Consider the following 21,829-nt stretch of genomic DNA (forward strand, 5'->3'; position numbering starts at 1 on the left):
TGGTCAATTTGGCTCCACGGAACAAAAAGTCAGCTACGCGTAGCAGCTCCACGTTGTGGCGGTTGCGGCCTACCATATCAGTATCCCATATGATATTTCTATTGTAAGAAAATTTTATTTGTTGTCACGTAAATCACAGGTTTCGTTTAAATGTACTAACTGGAAATTAAATGTACTAATTAGTGAGGACCGGTATTTTGCTGTGGATATGTTTAACTGCAATTTTGATGTAAAACATTTGAAATCCTGGGTAAAAATTTTGATAATATTCAACTCTTTGAGAAAATTATTTTATAAAGGAATGCTGGTAAAACCAGGTGCAATACAATGTACATTATTGACACACTATCACGCTCTTTATCTTCGTCAATAATAGAATAATCGATTTCAATCGAATTGAATGCATGAGTTTGTAGTTGACTACTGAGCGACCTAAGCGATCGATTGCTAGCCAATCAGATAGAACTCCTTTTCTTGCGTTCAGTGAAATACCACTCGCCTGTCGCTCACTACCACTCGCCCGTCGCTCACCAACGGAGTATTAAATTTATATTTATCGTATAGGACGTCGACGGTGTGCGTTGCGTCCAGAAAACATTGTTTGCGGCGTTCAAGGTCAGATTTAATTGGCGTAATCAGTGGGGGGGGGCAAGCTTCCCCGGACACACAAAAAAACTGGGAAGAAGAACAAAAAATAGGGAAGGGGAAAAGAGGGGAAGGAGATAAAAAGAGGGAAGGGAGAAGATAAAAAGGGAAAGAAAGAGGGAAGAAGAGAAAAGGGAAGGGAGAAGAAAAAAGGAAAAGGAAAGAAGAGGAAAGGGGAAGGAAGAAGAGGAAAGGAAAGAAAAAGGGAAGAAGAGGAAGGGAAATTTGTATTCTGAAACAATGATTTTTTACCTTGTAATATGCCAAAAACCAGGAGCTTCCGGGGGCTCCGCCCCCTGGGCCCCCACCGGGGGGGCTTTGCCCTTGGACCCCACGAGGGGCTCTAAGGCGGGCCCCTTGACCCCACCCGTTTAACGATTGAAGACAATCCGCTCGCGGTGCGACCTAACGCACATAAATACTACAACTTTTTATCACAAATTGGGAAAATTTTAAATCTTGAATCTTTTAAAGTTTGAATTCCCAGAATGAACTCTATTTGTTAAACATTTTGATGGCTTGGGATCCATAAGTGTGCTTTTGGGTAGTCCCGATCCCAGAGGTTAAAGTCCGTGGCTATAGGAAGCAAAATATGTGCAAAAGGTTTCAAAAACTCATGTCAACTCTTTTTTGTATTCTAGTAAACATTTGAAACACTATTTTGTACGCATAAAAAACAAATTACTCGATCAGTCAGAGCTCAACGAGTACCAAAACTTCAAAAAGCTGTCCCAGAATGCATTGCAAATGTGATTGCCGATTTGGCGTATTGCGCGTCCATTCGATGCACATGAATGGATGTCTCCGTAGTCTAATGAATCATACCGAACCAGAAACCCTTATTTCCGCATACCGTACTCAAGTATGACATTTTTTATTTATTCGAAGGAACATGACTCCATGCAATCTGTTCTATTCGCTACTTGCACAGTTCCGCCATTATGCACTATGTGCGGGAGAGCCTCGAACTGGCAGCATACATGAATGGGAATTGAACTAGTCATAACGTTCTGTGTAAGGTTACATAATTCTTCCTTTCATGTATGCTGCCAGTTCGAGGCTCTCCCCGCACATAGTGCATAATGGCGGAACCGTGCAAGTAGCGAATAGCTGATTTTGGTTAATATAAAGACAGGCCTAAAACCTCATCCTAAAACAGATTTGAGAGGAACGAGAGAGAAGAACGGCGTGATTGAACCTGTGGTACTGCCATAGGTTTTGCTGTATCTGCAAAACAAAATCAGGCAAGTTATTATAAATCCAGCTCTAGTTGCTTCAACTTAAAAGCATGTATGGATAGGCCTACCTACCTTAAAAAATTGATAAAAATTGATAGCCGAATTTTTAGGTAGGGCCTACTTATCATCAACGCCCGGCATCGGCGTCTTTTTGTCGTCGGTGGTATGCACGTTCTCATGTCAAAATTTGTCATTGCATCCCTACATGCACACTAAATTATACAAAAATACTGCTTTTCCTTAAGTCAATCCTTTTTTATACCATGTTGTTACCTCACTTATTCATTATAAAAATAGTTTTCACTTTGAGACTTTTGGTGCCAAACAAAGACAGTTTTGCAATAACTTTTATGTGTCAACTACATATTGAATGTTCGACATTTTTATGATGAATATATAAGGGAAATGTCGTCATCTGTTTGATATCAACCCACTTCCATGGCATTTCATGGCATTTAGAAGAGCATCAGATAAGCTTCTTTAATAAGCAGCTCATGTTTTCGACCTTGGGCGGAACGGCTGTATAATGAGCAACTCGATTTTTTTAACGTTGCGACTGACGCAGCGGAAATTTTGTTGTTATAACGTCGAGAGCAAAGTCTAAACAAAGCTACAAGTAGAAAAGAAAATCAGAGCCGATAAACAAAAAAAAATAGCATGATGTCGAATATCGCTGCGTAGACCCAAAACGCAGCCTCTGTCGTAAAAAAAAAAACCAGCCATGTTTGAAATTTTATTTTGAAAAAATTGATCCATCAACAAAATATATTATGTAGTAATTCGTATGGACATTTATTATATTCTCTTGAAGAAAAATGGCATTATCAACAACGACAATTGTAGTACTGTTTGGACTAACATCCCAGATCTACGCAGCTCATTTTCGAGGTGGTACCTTTCATTGGCGACCACTAGCTGCTGACAATAAGGTAAGACATTGCTCAATAAGGTTGATTCCAAACATGTTTGACATCAATTTTAATATATTAGAAATAACAATAATCATAGATGTATGGACATAGACCTTTTCCCGTATATTCCATCATATGACATAGAACATAAGGCTGAGTTCACATAGAAGTATATGGTATACGGTATTCGCTATACGAAATACGCTCATTCGATCAGGCTGAGTTCATATAGGAGTATACTATGTGAACTCAGCCTGATCGAATGAGCGTATTTCGTATAGCGAATAGCGAGTATGTCAGTTTACCCATTTTCTTCGTCTTATCAAATGCTTGTAACTTTACTTCTTGAGGTCACATTGCATTCAATGAGGTGTCATAATGTGCAGAATTAGATAGTGCATCTATAGAGTGCACAACTTATAAGTTCCCCCCTGCATACTTTTTAGAATAAATCGAAAAATACTCTACGAAATGCAACCATGTAAAATGGTATCGGTAGCTTTATTTGTTTTACACATGTGGACCAAATTATAGCGTCACACATCATTGCGTTCAGTCACAATGGGTTATTATGTAAAAGAAAAGACCGTTTTTAACAGTGTTAAAAGTTGCATCTGAGTCCATAGGAGTCAACTCTCAAACAATACAGTAGGCCAGGAATATTCATGTGTTTGTTAAAGAAAAACTCAATCTTTAGTTTTCAAAAGCAAAGCAGTTGTTTAAATCTTTTCTTTTTAAATGATAAATGGCTGAATTAGGCAGGATATGTACTGCAGTGAAAAAAGACCATACATCACTTAAGAAAAGTCAGATTTTAATCATGCCACGTTTGTCCGATTTCCTTCGCTGTCGAGCAATATGTTTGCTGGATAAAAATGTAACAGTGAAAGAAATTGCTCGTCGTATGGGAGTTGTGCCTAATGCAATTCGAAAATTGCAAATAAAATTTCAGGTGACAGGAGAAGTAAAAAATCAGCCGAGAGTACCTCGTTGACGTGTCACGTCTGTTCGTCAGAAGATATCAATAGTAAATCTGGCTGAAACCAGCAACGGATCCGGACTTTCGTAGACAGCATGCGCTGACGTTGTAATGCACTTGTTAACAGCGTAGGAGGACACATTTCCTACTGCACATCTTAGACGTTAAGTTTTATTTCCATTACAAACTCATGAACAGGCCTGACATACTGTATTGTTTGGAATTTGACTCCTATGGACTCCGGTGCAACTTTTAAAACTGCCTATTATTTTACATAATGAACCATTGTGACCGAACGCAATCATGTGTGACACTACAAATTGGTCCAGATTTGTAAAACAAATAAGGTTACTCATATCTTTTTACAATTTTACATTTCGTTAAATAATTTTCGATTTATTTCAAAAAGTATTAGGGGGAACTTATAAGTTGTGCACTCTATATTAAAAAAATGAATTTACCCACATATGGTTTAGGTTTTTAAAATTAGGACGGTATACGCTGCACTAAAATCGAACATGCACGATTCCCACTATACTATACCATACGCAGGTATACGGCCTTTTCGAATAGCTCTTATGTGACCCGGTACTATTAACTTACCTTGCTCGATTTTAGCTATACGCGTGCATCTGCAAAACGTGCATCGTATACCCGAATAGTACACTTCTATGCGATCGTAGCCTTATGTGACCCGGTACTATGAAATTGCCTTGCTCGATTTGAGCTATACGCGTGCACCTGCAAAACGTGCACCGTATACCCGAATAGTATACTTCTATGTGAACGCAGCCTTATGCAGTCATGTCTACAGCAGAATTCATCACGACCTTTGCAGGACTTAAACCCCATTAAACCAAGATAAACCTCATTGAAAACAGCTCAACTATGTTAAATCAGGGATGAGTCTCATAGCCCTGGTTAAATTCATAACCATATGTTACTGATTTACCAGTGCGATATTCAATGTGCTGTGATGAAATAGGTATTATAATTTCAGTTGGATGCACTATTACAAAGCAAACGCAAAATAACACTACTGAGCGTGGCCTTTGTTTCCGAAACGAGAACAAAAGTCTGCGTATTGTTATCCAGCCGTGTGGATGGTACAACTCATGTCAAACTTGTCACAGTTATTGTGATCGTATCACACAAGTAAATGAGAAACATGTGATTTTAGACTTAACACGGTTTGGAAAAAGTTTTTCCATTTTTTAGCTCCCTATCAGGCAGTCAGAACTCCATATTTGGGAGGGCTCGACAACAATCTTTCCAAAATCGCATTTTAATCATTTTTAGATGACCATAGAGGGAAATAATTGAAGTTTATTTACAGCTTCTATGGCGAAAATTGATCAAACCGATCACACGATGGTGCTCGTTCAAAGTTGGAGCTATCGCGAGTCAGCCGTTGAGCCCAATTTGCCATTGAAATTACATGTCCGACTGTTATGAAATTTTGGAAGACTCTCTTCGGGAAAACAGCTCGACAACAGCTTTCCCGTGATATTTTTTACTTCAAATTGTAGTATGTTAAGGATGAACATTATAATTCACATGTGAGCTTCTATGGCTATTATTAGGTGAAGGGTTTTCCCGCCAGCCCACTAACTAGTCCATTACCTATGCCTACAGTACAGTGAGTAACCTAGCGGTCAATCATCAATTGGAGCGCTGTGTGTGCGCTGAATAGGAAAAACGGACAGTAACTGCATAATGACATCAACCTCATAGATCGTGTGCAACCAGTGGTCTTTGAGATTATTTACTGCTTCAATATAGTATGGATCGTCATAAAGTCCGTCGATGTTGATACAAATACACGAGTGATACGGTTATATAACGATTTAGAACATATGGTCGAATCCAACGAAAAATGTTCAGGGCCATAACTTAAAAGTATTAATTTAAAATACTTAATTGTATATAATAAGACCCCCTTCTGTGAAAAACTTAGACACAGAGACCCCAAAACATGATATTTTTACCCATTTTTTCAAAATATTTCTTAAAGTATTTTTAAAAACATCTAAATCAGTTATGAAAAGAAGTCATTGGATTGAATCTAAATTGATTTCCTGAAAGGTGTGTATTCAAAGATTGCCTGTTCAATTTTTCACATATTTGTACATAATTATGAATTTTTGTGATAATTTTTTGAGTGGTATTTTTTACATTACCTACGAATACAATTTTTCATAGCACTAGATATATCTTTAAAAATGGAAATCACTAATAAATGCGCAATTGATACAAGCTTTGATATGTCCAATACTGATGCATTGCATTCGGACATCTTTATTATTGTGTTTAGCTGCCAGAAATTCTAAATGGCACAAAGGTAGGTTTGGTAAAAAATATGCACCTCCGAATACATGTTAAAAGCTGTGTCATTTCCACAAACTGAGAGAATAGTAAGCAATAGTTAAGCAATAGGTGCAGGGTAATGCACTCTTTATTTCTACCAAGTTTCAATAGCCTGCGTTTAAATATTTCTGAGATGTCAACAATAAAAGCAAGTATTCGTAGGTAAATTTCGGTAACCGAATGTTACCTACGAATACAATTTGACATCATGACAGTATTGTGAAACACCGCCATTCATGCCAATGCCCATGTTGGTACATAACGAAGGCCTGTATGTTTTCTATCAAATCATATGTCAATGAAAGTTGCGAATTCACATACATGCCCACCATGCAAAACTGAATTGTTGAAAAATATGTACTGAAATAGACGACGGTCTGCTCATTTGAAAGAAAAATCAGATTCGAAGAAGATTAGAAGGGGATAAATACTTGGATTTGTCAGCTGTCCTGTGTGTTTCATTTTAAACGTTTACCGACCTTCTGGTTTCTGAGTAATTTGTGTCCAAATTGGTTTATTCGAAGGTAACTCTTGACGTTTTTGCTAAGTTTACCTACGAATACCATGGACAAAAACGACTTTTCTCATTGTCTCATGATCTAGACAACACAGTGGTTTAAAGCTAGTTTAAAGCTAATTATAGTTGCCCTCAAACGAAAGGCCACACGACGTAACTGACTCCAAGATGGACTTTACAAGTCTGCAATAACGGTTTAAAGCGATTTGTGTGCAATTAAGCAAATTAAAGTCACTTTAGTGCCTTTGTTTCTTACTTCAATCCTCTTTCAACCACTGTGAACCGACATTAAATATACATGATTTTCATTTCATTTCATTTCATTTTATTCGCCAGAAAAACATTATAAAATACATATATTGCACATTTATAAGTACTACATCAAAAACAATTAGATATTTAAAAACGATTAAATATAAGCCCCTTGAATAAGTTCATCAGGACTGTTATGTAACATACCAATGGTAAACCGCTTCACGAGTACAACAATTCACTCCCTCTCCAGACGTCCCACCCCCCGATCGGAGGACCCCATCAGCAATACGACGAACCAGCAACAGCCCCTCCCCCCATCTCCAGAGCGCACAACTCCCCACAGCAGCCAGCCACACACATGACTTAGTGGTCATGTCCCTTCATAAACAAGTCCGCCATCACAGATCACGCGTCACATCAAAACCAAAGCATCGAATGGAAGAGACCTGGGCTAACGCCAATAACGGTGATGAAGGGACACACTCACCAAATCATGCATATGACCAACCACCGCAAAGTCCGCACACTCCGGAACGAGAGTAGGACTGCCGCCAGCCCAGCATCACCAATGACGCCCCCGACCGGAAGATGAGACGTCCAAAACGCGAGCAAACTACCGAACCCCCAAAACAAAATTCACCAATAGTACTACATGTATATAAGCACTACATATGTGTACATCCACATCAAAACGATGCACCTGTCGGCCGCCACACGTGTTCCATTCCACATAAACAGCCAGGGACAAATACCAGACCCGTCCCAAGCATAAGCCGCCCCAAGCCATACCGAAGTCACCTGATTCAGGAATACAGAAACGATTCCCAAACCATGCGACCCGGGGACGACCCGAAGTGACCCCCACCCGAGACAAGCCCGGCACCCACCCCCAGCTATCATGCGAAACGAGACACATGCAGCAACCGACAAGCGCACCGCCCCGATACGGATGTACACATATGGGAATTGAGCAACATGGCCTGCTGGGCAGATAGCACCAACCCCCGGGAGGGTGGGTTGGAGCAACAAATTGACAAAACAGGACGGAAAACAAGAGAACCCTGGCAGGGAAAGCCAAACAGTGACAAGAAGTCAACTTTCAAAGTGGCTAACCGTATGGCTCTCTACAAACACAAAACAACAAAAGGGCTAAAGAGACCCCCCCACAGGATGAAGAGCAAAACTCCCACCAGGCCAGGCAGCTCATATGAACATATAAAAATGTAAATAAAATATTATAACAAGTATACTTTACAAGTGACTAACTTTGGAATTTAGAGTGCTCAAACCCATTACAGGTGAGCTATAGAAACAAATTCAAAGTATAGACCTCTGGCAAGGCAACCGTTACTTAAAGTTTCACGGAATACCCTCACTTACGATCATTGGGTAAACCGATCATCAGACGGATAATTTGTCATGATTTCAAATTTACAGGAATGTTTATACAAGTATATACATTCTGTGGTGTCGAAAAAAATGACAAACCGAGCCAACCAGAACAGTCTCTACTCCAAAAGTAGTCGAGAGTGCTCAACCACTAAAAATAGTGGGGGCGTATTATAACAAGTATACTTTACAAGTGACTAACTTTGGAATTTAGAGTGCTCAAACCCATTACAGGTGAGCTATAGAAACAAATTCAAAGTATAGACCTCTGGCAAGGCAACCGTTACTTAAAGTTTCACGGAATACACTCACTTACGATCATTGGGTAAACCGATCATCAGACGGATAATTTGTCATGATTTCAAATTTACAGGAATGTTTATACAAGTATATACATTCTAAATTCCAAAGTTAGTCACTTGTAAAGTATACTTGTTATAATACGCCCCCACTATTTTTAGTGGGGGCGTATTATTTCTCGACTACTTTTGGAGTAGAGACTGTTCTGGTTGGCTCGGTTTGTCATTTTTTCGACACCACAGAATGTATATACTTGTATAAACATTCCTGTAAATTTGAAATCATGACAAATTATCCGTCTGATGATCGGTTTACCCAATGATCGTAAGTGAGGGTATTCCGTGAAACTTTAAGTAACGGTTGCCTTGCCAGAGGTCTATACCAGAGAGTTGATATTCTTGAGAGGGCACTCTATTCACGTGGTTTCTTTTTCAACGCTAAAAGATCACGAATTTTGGTGGTTTGCAAATAAAAAGTGTCCGCACTATCGATTGATTACGTAACTGTTATGAATAATTTATTAGGTTTTTCAATGCAATCGCCTCGACCCATTAATACATATTATCTGTATTATCAAAGTACTTGGAATAGCAATCCGGTGAGTTCACTGAACTACGCCCTAATACTGATGGCGTTTTAATGGCGTTTAATGGCGCACAGTGTAACTAGTCCCTATACTGACTGTAATAAAGTCAAGAGGCTCGTACACTTGTATTTATAATAATTATTACAAAACAATTCTCAATTTTGCATGAGTTTTTAAATAATATTTTAAATAATATTTAAATAAACTCAAATTATTTTTAACATACTGTCAAAGCACTTAAATAAAATTGAATAAATATTTATTACATTATTATAAATGTTAAAATATAAATGTAGTGAACAGTAGGTCACGACCTTGCAGCGGTTCAGTCAAATCAATAGCTCTACACGTTTATGACCATGACTTAATCCACTTAGTCAATAAAGTTTATATTGTTGTGAATGAAAATTTGCATAAATCAATACTGTCAGAGATGCAGTTGATGGTCTCATGTGATATTTTTAACTTTTCAACATGCACAATTTTAACAAGAAAGTCGACGATTTGAGGTAACAGTCGACCTATATGATCGGTACTGTTAGAAAGATAAGATATAAAGCTTGAATCTAATTTGAAAAATTTGAAAAACTAATGGACAGAAGTTTCATACCAGTTGAATGAAAATTGGGGTCATTCGAGGTCAGAAGCAATCAGACAAAAGAACCAATGTAGGTGTGTCTACTCTCCTGTGTGCCAATTGGCTGAAAATTTTGTGTGTAAAGTTATTTTTTTATTGAGTAGTTACAGTGTGTGGCGCTAATCCTCTCCATACACAGATAAACAAATACAATAGATGAAGGTCAACACGTATGACCTCCTATGTGACATGTTATATGTGATGTACAAAAACCTGAATATCATAAAGATCAGTATTCGTTTGTGCATATGAACTGCACATTTACGTTGCTAGATATTACCAGAGAAGATGATAAAAGAGGAGGTCGCTCGCTGCCCACATCAAATAAATAATGTGTGCATCCGCCTATTGATGGAAACAATGATCTAATCCGATTGATCAACTAATACGATAAGTGGCTTTGCGAGTCACGACTGTCTAGCTCTAAACGACGCATGCCCGGATATCAATTTGTTACGTCAGTTGACCGCGAAATATAATTTCTGTATTGTTTGGCATGACTGGCTGCTAAGTTTGACCCGAGATCCCTGTGAAAAAGACCCGCATTTGGGATCCAAATAGCATTTTGGACACGTTTGGACACAAAACGGGAGTATATGGAGAAACTGACACGAGTTTGAATTACTGATTACACTGGTTTTAAGTTTCCGTAAACTGCCGCAAATATTCAAATAGTTATCATTTAAATTTCTTTTCCTTTGACCTTATATTAATTTGACTGGAAAATTAATTATGCTTGACTTTCCATAACTTAACAATTTTTTGATTTTTTTAATGGGAGTTGCGATATATATAATGCTTTTTCACTCGTTTAAAAATCATAGTCACCCTGGTTAGTATTATTTTTTTTTAAAGAAAAAAAGCATGATTTGACTGCAAAATTGGGACTTTAACGATGCACTTCCGTGTGTGCAATATTTTCTCCACTAGAGAGAACTACCAAATCAGACGAGCGTGTGGCGGATGAACAGATTACCACAAAGGAAGTTTCAAGTGGTGTTTTAAGTACCCCAAACAAAGAAAAGTGAATAGAGGTTAACTGTGGGTAATCGGATTATATGTTCGAGCGATCTCCTCTTTTCTCATCTTCTCTGATATTACTCATTATATATAATGACAAATATTGGTATTATGACAATACGGTATATACATTGTATATAAAACGACTAATAGATCCTACTATCATGGCGTCAGGTCAATGTTCATCATACCCCGTATGTTTCTTAACATTCATTCATATTTGAGACAAATTGCTGTGCCAATTTTATTGGTGCACAAGTAGATCCGTGTTTTTTTTTATTTTCATTTCCTTTTAATGAAAGAATTAAGGTTTTCCACTGCACGGTGGCCACAAGGGTGATACTAATTTTAATGCTATATTTTCAAAACGAATACGTGCTCCCGGTTGGCTCTATAGCGATTTCACAGAAAAGGTATTTCTAGTGCAATGCAGCGTCGGACTCTAGCTGAGAGCGTAGCCTAAGTCATTCCGGACTCCAAAAGGGCTCTCCATACACAAATGAACAAACACAAAGGAGGGTAGTCTCCTCCGTGACCGGCTTGATTTCGATGGAGCGGAACCAAATTGGCTGCGGAGGAGACGGGTCATTTTTCCATGCAAATTTTTCAGTGTCAGCCGCCTGGTCTATACTTTGAATTTGTTTCTATAGCTCACCTGTAATGGGTTTGAGCACTCTAAATTCCAAAGTTAGTCACTTGTAAAGTATACTTGTTATAATACGCCCCCACTATTTTTAGTGGTTGAGCACTCTCGACTACTTTTGGAGTAGAGACTGTTCTGGTTGGCTCGGTTTGTCATTTTATTCGACACCACAGAATGTATATACTTGTATAAACATTCCTGTAAATTTGAAATCATGACAAATTATCCGTCTGATGATCGGTTTACCCAATGATCGTAAGTGAGGGTATTCCGTGAAACTTTAAGTAACGGTTGCCTTGCCAGAGGTCTATACTTTGAATTTGTTTCTATAGCTCACCTGTAATGGGTTTGAGCACTCTAAATTCCAAAGTTAGTCACTTGTAAAGTATACTTGTTATAATACGCCCCCACTATTTTTAGTGGTTGAGCACTCTCGACTACTTTTGGAGTAGAGACTGTTCTGGTTGGCTCGGTTTGTCATTTTATTCGACACCACAGAATGTATATACTTGTATAAACATTCCTGTAAATTTGAAATCATGACAAATTATCCGTCTGATGATCGGTTTACCCATGATCGTAAGTGAGGGTATTCCGTGAAACTTTAAGTAACGGTTGCCTTGCCAGAGGTCTATACTTTGAATTTGTTTCTATAGCTCACCTGTAATGGGTTTGAGCACTCTAAATTCCAAAGTTAGTCACTTGTAAAGTATACTTGTTATAATACGCCCCCACTATTTTTAGTGGTTGAGCACTCTCGACTACTTTTGGAGTAGAGACTGTTCTGGTTGGCTCGGTTTGTCATTTTTTCGACACCACAGAATGTATATACTTGTATAAACATTCCTGTAAATTTGAAATCATGACAAATTATCCGTCTGATGATCGGTTTACCCAATGATCGTGAGTGAGGGTATTCCGTGAAACTTTAAGTAACGGTTGCCTTGCCAGAGGTCTATACTTTGAATTTGTAAATAAAATATTATGTAAAATTATAAAAAGAACAAAAATACAAAAGTACAGAAAGGAAATTACAGTTATTGCACCCAAAAAGGTAAAAAAGAAATCAGGATTAGTTCTGGACCTGCCATGATAGGGTCTCAAGTATCAATAAACGCACATAAAGAAAATAATACATTCAAAGTGCTTTATAAAATGAAGATTTGATTGCGATATCAACCAAAAGTCTAATTCTTACCTACAAATACTGAAATGTTACTTACGAATACAGCATAATACATGACATGTGTAATGAAGTGTCCCTACCAATGGAAATTAATTGTCAAAAACTTTGAGCGGTACCCCCGTACAATATTATTACCCATATACGGATTCATTCAACAATTATTTATTATGTAAATTTGCTGTTTAACTACTTGTATAGCAAAATGAAGTGTTCAAAATCTTGCTAAAAGCATCAAAAAATTTTGATCTCAGGTAAAAACACCATTTTTTTAATTCATTATCATAATAGCAAAATTTGAACCTCTAAACTCAATATAGAAATTGTTAAATCGCCTACATCGCCTAAATGTTACCTACGAATACCCGGGTTTCTTCACCTATCATTTTATAAAGCATTACGTGTATGCGTATAATTCCTAATATTTCTGAAAACAGATATCCCACTCGTTTTTATACAATATGTAAATTTATTCATACTCATTTGATAAATCAAATACAGAAACTGACCTAAACTTCATTTTCAAAATAAACTAGCATAAATTGACTAAGATCATATTGATCGCGTTATAAAAATAAAAACAAATATTTTCTGGTTGAGCTAGCATTTTCCTGACACCCCGTGGTCTACATTACACGAAAAAAGTGTTAATGGGGAATATTCCATTTGTTTTAGGTTGATTAGTATTGCGATAGTAAAAGCATCCTAGTGGTATTCGTAGGTAACATTGGGTTTTGATGTCACATTTACTATCACACGTCCTGGATTTATTTTTCAAGATTAGTGATGGCACTTTTGGTCAACATGCCATCAATCAATGGGCAAAAGGAAAAAATTGTGGAGACATTTTTATTTTGGACTTTTATTTTTGGCCCGTGGACACTTTTGGTTGGATTCAACCATTTGTGTAAGAAATTGATGTTTACGAAGTTTTTGACATTTCTAAAACAAATGCCGACAGTAAAAATATTGCGTGTCCAGCCGTTAGTTTTAAATCTTAATATCTATAAAACGTATTAAAAGTTAGATTTAAGTAACAGAACAGATTCAGAAAAAGTATAGTTTGACCTACCTGTGATGTATGATTCTTGAGTTATAGGCAAATAGTTTACATGTTAAATTTTCTGCTCAACATGTGTCGAACATTCAAGAATTCTGATCTCCAGATGAACTTGTTCAGAGACATTATGTTAAATTACTAACTGTAATATTCCTGTAACTACACAGGTAGAAGTAACATACGACATTGGTTTCAATGGATTTCGCCGACTGGGGCCTGGCGAATATCCAACAGATGGTCACTATGTATGTAGAAAAATAGGCACAAAGGATCTGAAAACGCCCGGCATTGTACACTGTAACGAGTAAGTTAAATATAAACTAAGTTCTTAAAAAATATGATTCGGGGTTGTTACCTCCGCAGCGCGCGTGAAACGATTCTAGGCATTTCTAGAAATTCAGGATCAACGTTTACACAGGGGTCAAAACTGAAAATTGTTCCGATTTGGATAAAACATAATTACAAAATATCCCTCAGGTCCTTTTCGCTAATAACTCCAGACTGATTGGTCGTATGTAGGCCAAATTATATATTTTCTGACTCTTTATGACATGAGGGATATTTGGGTAATGTTTTTTAACCAAATCGGAACAATTTTGAGTTTTGACACCGGTGTATTCTTTGACCTCATATTTCTTTTATTACTCAAGGGTACTCACTGGGCGCCGGTCATTTTTGACCGCTCAACATGTTAGGCATCAACAATAAAGAAGAAAATGTTAGTTATACGCTAATATGAAAAGAACAAAGGGCATTAAGACACAAGATAAAATATTATTTTATTTTAAGGGATCTGATATTAACGTTTATCGACGTTTTCACGTATTTTTTGTGGGAGCTGATAGTACACCAGACATATCGAATTGCATTCTGAATACGAGGATTTTTTGAAATTCACGATGTAATACAATAACACGCAGTTGAGTTTATGCCTCAATTTTCTGATGTCCTTTGTTTAACTAGCATTTACTGATAATTTGTTTGACTTGAACCAACTATTGATTGATTTCTTTCCATCCGTTTACTAGGAATAATTATTTGAGATTTACTTTCAAAACCTTCAAGCGAGTACAGCATAGTACTATCGTCTGCGCAGAATATAAAGTCTAATATATCAGATATGTTGATAATATCATTTACCTAGTGTATGAACAATAAGGGGCCCAGTATAGAACCTTGAGGTACACCGTGAATAATATAATTTGAGTTCTGAATCACACGACTATACAGAGTGATGTTTGAAAATCAGTTAGTCTGAGGAAATTCAACAGAAAATTAAAATTACAGCTCCTGCCAATCAATTATTACGAAACATGAACTCCGTAAAGGCGTGTTATGGTCTGGTCGACTTCTTGAATTTGTTTTGGCGAATTTGGTGGCGTAATGTTAGACAAAGGGAAAACTCTGCAACGGGATAAACCTGGGGGCAAACATGTTAGCAGTCTCAAGACACCAGCTTCATGATGTCACTGCAGAGATATGCCTTAACATAAAAATGAAGAAAGACAGTTATTTGATGAGATGTTGAATTATATAATCAATTAAATTGTTTTCATCTATAAATTGGATTGATTCTCTGCAGGTGTGTAAAGGGGACACCGTATGATAGTAGACTACTATGGGATTGTAAAGAATCAAATGAAGATGGTGACTGGGACACAGCGGCCCTAATTTGGTAAAACAACCTAACTCGAAGATAGAAGTTTTACCTAATTAAGGCTCTGCTGAAAAATATTTAGACCTGCTTTGGTGAAAACCTCGAACTTTAGGAACACATTAATAAGCTGAACACTTGGAAAAAAGAAATGGCATGAAGGCTTTTAAACTTTTTTCAGTACAGTCCTAATTAGGCATAAAAGTATATCTCGAGTTAGGTCGTTTTACCAAATTAGGGCCGCCAGGTGGTAAAACATTTACTGTGACAGTTCCTGAGGACAGTAAGACAGCGGTGATTTAGTACGTATTTATTTGATTTGCACATTTTTTTCTTTGAAAACATCATGAAACAAATAGAGTATGAAAACGATGTCTTCTTACCTAAACATGAAATATTTTCAACAGAAATAAACGAAAGTCACTTTGTCGGTCATTTTTAAAGGGCTGAATTATTTTACTCGAATACGATATATTTTCAATAACGGTTACTTGGCTTTGAAAATGTTGGTAGCTCATTAAATCCATCTTGGCGTTATTCATTTTGTAAGCTAATTTGCTTGGCTTGTGCCAAAACGACTGACATCCAGGGCCGGATTTACCTTTCCGGGGGCCCTGGGCCAGGCCAACATTTGGAGGCCCCCAACTGACCGTGAGGAAGGCATGTGCACTTAAGTGGCCAAGTTTTGGTTTAGGTATAGATCGACGGTGTCGGCGGGAGCATTACAATTTAAAGAGAGAGATGGACCGAGATTTAGCTAGGACATTTCCGCACAAAGCGCGCGAAAAAAACTTCAATTTCAGACTATTAAAGCCAGTGCGCGCAAAGCCCCTAAAATTTGCAATGTTACAATATTTTGACCAAAATCATGGTGTATTTGGGCTAAAAATTTAAAATGCACAAGGTAATTGTAGTATTATATAAGGTCGTGTTCGGTCTTATTATCACTTGCCGGGTAGGCATATGTACACCTATGCTCTATCTTTATAAAAAAATCCCGAATAAAGATTAGGCCCTATGTCGATAAAATATATTTTTACAAGTTTTGAGATTTTTTCCCAAAATTTAAAAAGCTCCCTCAAGAACCACTGATCCAAATACTAGGCTTGTTTATACTGATTTTAACGCATGTTTCATGCTGATTCCAAAAATGTACAATTTCTGAATTTTTAAAGAAAATTTGAAACTTGTCGTCTCCCAACAAACACAAAACGTTTTCGACATTATTCGCAAAAGGTTAGAAAAGGTTGACAGAAAACGTTTAAATGTCGGGTTACATAAAGGATATATAAAGGTATAAAACGTTTTCATAACATTCAAAAACATTTGTTAGTAACTTAATGCAAATATTCTAACATAATATTATTTAAGTGTTAAGAAAATATTTGGCAAAAATGTTTGCCACAATATTTTACAATAACATTTTGATAGTATTTAAAAAATATTGTTGTAGTGTGTTTTATACAAAACGGTTTAAAACGTTTCCATGACTTTTATATAACCAGAAATGTTAATATTATTAATTTTTAATGTTATTAAAACATTTTTATCTAAAAAACGTTTTAAAATTGTGTTTGCTAGGTTGTAACTTGTCCCTCTTATGTTCTGACCTAGCTTCGAAACATGTTGCTGGGTAAAACAAATTCAAAACTTCGAGCCACATGATGGGCTAGGATGGCGAATGATAACAGAAATTGACCTCAACCCGCGGCGCGATAACGGACTGCTGAATTCGTCACCCATTACTTCACCCATACCATTGCAACGTTTCCATAAGGGGTGTGAGTACTGGCTAGAGATTCCAGGTACGTATTTTTCATGTTCAAATTGTTGTATAAGGTCATTCGTCTTAAATTCGCCACACAAAAATGGTGGCGATGTTACGTTATTGTTATGCTTGTGGTCTCATTTTATAGCTCAATAAAATGCACCTTCAACCTTGTAAAAAGAAATTTGTTATCCTTTTTAATACTGACACTTTTAATACTTCATAGAATTCAGAATGGGTAGGGTGGCGGAGGTGGGGGATGTGGAGGTGGGTGATGTGGTACACACAAACTCTATCATGTCTATGGGATTGATATTTTTAGTGTATAATCTGCTTCTGTAAAGGCTGTAAATTGGATTTTGACTCCATAAAGCATCTAAAAGACTCATGACCTTACAGTTAAACAATTCTACTAATTGTTTTTAATCATTTATGATTGGTTTAGTCTAGAAAATACAAACTTTTCTATACAAAACTACCAGTTTTCATATTAAACACTGTAGTAAGTAATGCGGATATCTTCAAAATCTAAAATTCACTGTAAAATTTTTATTACTTATCCTATCATAGTCAAAGTATAGATTTTGTGAAGGGAAATTTGATGAGGAATCTAATTGACTTATTTTTTTCTGAATGGGGGCAAAATGTTTCAGTTCAAAATATGTTGAATTGTAAAATTTTTTAACATACTTTGGGACGCCCTGTATTTTGAGATTACTAAACGGCTGTGTTTCTTCCAAAGTCAGTAGGCTCCCCCTATCAACCAAATGAATGTTCTTTACTTCCAGTTTATTACTGCAAGTTGGTAATACGCAATGCATTAAGTAACCCATTTTTTTTATCCGAATTTTTATATTCCACCCTATATAACTTGAAGGTCACCCTGTACAATGAGTTGAAATGTGTATATTGGAATTGCGTATGCCTTCAGCTTTCCAAAAATGTATACTTTTGCTAGTTTAGGGTTGATAATTGTGGGGATAATCTAATTAGAAACTCGATTGGTGTAAAAATTCATAATATTTGTGATGTAACGCTAAGGGTGGCGAGTTCAGGACACACGAAAGGAAGTTCCGGCAATCACAACATTATTATGCCTTTTGCTAGAAAAATAATTATCAAGCACGAATCAGATGGTTTGATTTAAAATTGACCATAAAAACGAACAAAAAAACATCCGTCTCTCAATTTTTTTTTAATTCTCACTGTATTTTCTATCTATATCTTTATTTTCGGTTTTAAATAACGAAGACGTGTTACATCAAATATTGTACGTCTAATACTCGGAATCTGTAGCGGACCTAACTGTCATTTGGTTTCCTTGTATGGTTCACAGAGACGGCAAAGGACTTGAATATGGGCATTCACTAGTGAGAGAGTCTTACCACAGAACCGGTGGTATGGCATGTCTCAGAAACAGCCAATAAACGCCTCTTTTTTTTTTTTTTAAATCTCCATTACCAGTCCGGTCAAACTGCATAGCCAGGAAACACTTCCTGAACCGGCAGCATGTTGCCTTTGCAGGCAACATGATATCCCAAAATGCAATGCTCTATTTCAAATAGAGCATCCTTCAATATACCATAGTTTAGAGTAAAATATATAATTTTATCAATACATGTACAATCAGTGGTATTTTTTCATCAATCTTAATTAAAATAAATGTAATTTGCATATTTAAATCAAAAAACCTTAGAAATTATTTTCTTTTTAAAAATATTTTCCTCCCGGTGAAATTATAGGTAGCTCATGTGTGTAAAAGTAAAAATTCTCCCGAGATCATTTATAGAATGACCATGGACAATTTCCTTAAAAGGCTTAGTCAAATTCGAAAGAGTTACCAAGGTCTATGCTGCCTAAGCAGGTAACATGCTGCCTGGCCCGGTAATGTTTCCTGGGCAGGCTATCGGACCGAACTGATAACCTCGGAAAAGTGCACGTTTCTATTGACAAAACAATCAACATTCCCTTGGTGACCACGTGTTGTAGTAACCCGACGAATGCTATGATTTAAAAATGTGTATTAGTGTATATTTAAAAATATGTTTGATTATTGTATATTAAGTTACCTTAATACACAGTTACTGACCCTGACGATGACGAGTATCGTTGCCGGTACACGGAGGTAGCTCGAGGTGAATGTTATGAGCGCAATCCCGCGAAGACCATGTGTGGGAAACCTAAGTATATAACAATTCATGTAAGTGAAACAAAATTTGTGACTTCCGTCATGTTTCAAATAAATATTGTTTATAGCTATCCACCCGTAGACATTGAATATAAACACTTAAAAAAGCGAGTATCCATTTCTCTATGGCAAAGCTAATACTGCCTTTAAAATGTGTCTCGGCATACATCATTACGCAGATCATACCAACACTGACTGAGAATTTGAACCCAGAAAATGAAATAAAGATTTTATTGAGCTTAAGGGCTCGGATAGCGACGTTTGCACAGTATTTTTGTGGGAGAGCACATGAAGCACATTTGCTGTGCACATGAAGATATTGAAGATATATATGAATTTTTATTAAAGACCGAACATTGTGAGGTCTTTTGGGACACTTTTGATCCCGCAGATCTGGGGTGTTCGTCGGCCAAAGTGTAAGCTCAATAGACTTCAATACCTTGATCCGCCAAGAACTCATGATGAGGATAACATTATTTCATGCACGTATTTGGCAGACAGTCCCTCGTTTCAAGTTATGAGTTTTCGTTTCTCTTTTGTTTAGAATCCAAAAATCAGGGAATTCAAATGAGGGGCAGAATCTGTCTGCAATTATAACATCTAAATCCTTATTTATACTACATCGCTGGGTGACAGCGATCGTTTTTTACCCAATGAGGTAGAACGCTTTTTGTTGCACAAATACCAACCGCTTTTCGCTCAGCGATAGGGTAATGAATAGTGCTGGAAAGTCACACACTAGTGCATAGTACCATAAGTATATAACAGCCTATTGTCATGATTGTGCTAGGCATAATATCGGACATTAGAGAATGAATTTGGAGAAAACCTTCTATATAATTACAAACACTCGATGAACAGCAAGACCTTCCCTCTAAGCTTTAATCCGATAAGCTGATTATCTATTTGTTTTCATGAATTGGAAGACATTCTTTGATATATTACTGAGCTCAATCATCTGAAACTACTGGAGCGTGAGCCACTCAGGCTGGTGGCTCAGCATAGTATTTCATTAACAGAAGGTTTTCTCCAATTACTGAACATGTTCATCAGGACTGTTATGAAACATAAAATCGGATTATTTCTTACTTCTAGTCCAATAAACAGTACTCACTGTGGACGTTTCGATGTCTACCAGACATCTTTTTCTACACTATTGATGTCGTGACGAACCTCCGTGTACCACCGATGCCGACGGCCGCTTAGCAACGTGGTTGCCAGCCCTCTGGCAACCACATCCTTTCTACAACATATTTTCAGAGGGAAAATCTACAGACAGTTGTTTGGAGCTGCAATGGGTAGTCCCGTTTCTCCACTAGCCGCGAATATATTCATGGAACATCTGGAAGAGGCAGCCATTGCTACAGCGCCCATGAATTGTAAACCCAAACTCTGGAAACGATATGTTGATGACATATTGGAAGTAGTCAACAAAGATGCCGTTTTACCGCTCACAAACCACCTCAACGAAATCGACGATACCAACTCAATCAAGTTCACCTTCGAGGAAGAAAAAGATGGGAAAATCCCTTTTCTTAATACGTTGATTGTTAAGCGCGAGGACGGCACTGTCAAGTTATTAGTGTATCGCAAGGCCACTCACACTGACCAGTATCTGAATTTCGCTTCGCACCATCCTCTGCATCAGAAACTGGGAGTGATAAGAACACTTATGGACAGAAAAGACAAGATCATTACAGAAGACAAAGATAAGGAAGAAGAAGAAGAAAACATCAAAAAAGCGCTTCACACATGTGGATATCCGCCATGGACTATTGACAGAGTCAAAACGCAAATGGGAACCCCCAAAGAGAAGAAAAAAACAACAAGAAAGATGATAACAGCAAGTCGAGGGTCTTGTCGTAATTCCCTATGTAGAGGGTGTCTCCGAACGCATCGCTAGAACTTTCAAAAGTTACAACATCGCCACTTCTATGAAACCCCATTGTTCCCTAAGGAATATGTTAGTTCACCCGAAGGATAAGCGTGACCCTGAGAACACCACGGATTTTTTTTATATTTTTTTTATTCATTTTGCTTTTAGATTAAACAGGACAAAAGACAAATAACTTGAGAAAAATAAATAAAAGATAGAAAGAATAAAAACAACACACACAAATACAAAAGCATCTCTTATATCACTAGTACAATACAATATTATGCATATTTTTAAATTCGTTTAAATACTTTGTTTGTCCGTGGGCACATGATAAAGACAATAATAATTAATATGTTATATTTATATATAATTACTTTGTTGTTACATTATTTTCTTACACAAAACCTTCCCATTTCATACGAAAGATATTCAATTTATTTATTCTCTGAAAACAAGCTTTTTCTTCTTCAATTTTTTTACTTAACCACGGATGTCATCTACGCGATTCCTTGTAAGAACTGTGACTCAACATATGTAGGTGAAACTGGAAGAAAGTTCGGTAAGCGAATGGAGGAACACCGGGCAGAAGCGGAAAAGGCAGGGGCTAATG

At 37.1% G+C, this 21,829-nt stretch overlaps 2 protein-coding genes across 4 annotated transcripts in view; one reads left to right on the forward strand and one right to left on the reverse strand.

The window, feature by feature from the left end:
- LOC140146382 (mitochondrial import inner membrane translocase subunit Tim21-like) overlaps positions 1–4,394 on the reverse strand; it is a 50,596-nt gene extending 46,202 nt beyond the window's left edge. The window contains exon 1 of the mRNA XM_072168217.1: positions 4,377–4,394. The gene's annotated coding sequence lies outside the window, so the exon portion shown is untranslated. The remainder of the gene's footprint in view (positions 1–4,376) is intronic.
- Positions 1,758–21,829, forward strand: part of LOC140146381 (uncharacterized) — a 32,318-nt gene continuing 12,246 nt past the window's right edge. For 2 of the 3 annotated variants that reach the window (XR_011858230.1, XM_072168214.1), the window contains exon 1: positions 19,238–19,352. Coding sequence is in view for 1 of the 3 variants with exons in the window: in XM_072168215.1 (XP_072024316.1) it covers positions 2,699–2,812; positions 13,898–14,034; positions 15,313–15,389; positions 15,629–15,686; positions 16,999–17,189; positions 19,234–19,352 (696 nt within the window). In the remaining 2 variants the exon portion in view is untranslated. Of the gene's footprint in view, positions 1,890–2,694; positions 2,813–13,897; positions 14,035–15,312; positions 15,390–15,628; positions 15,687–16,998; positions 17,190–19,233; positions 19,353–21,829 lie in introns of those variants that run through there. The other variant, XM_072168215.1, reaches the window with a different exon arrangement.

This window comes from Amphiura filiformis, chromosome 2 (genome assembly GCF_039555335.1).
Source record: "Amphiura filiformis chromosome 2, Afil_fr2py, whole genome shotgun sequence".
Classification (NCBI taxonomy): Eukaryota; Metazoa; Echinodermata; class Ophiuroidea; order Amphilepidida; family Amphiuridae; genus Amphiura; species Amphiura filiformis.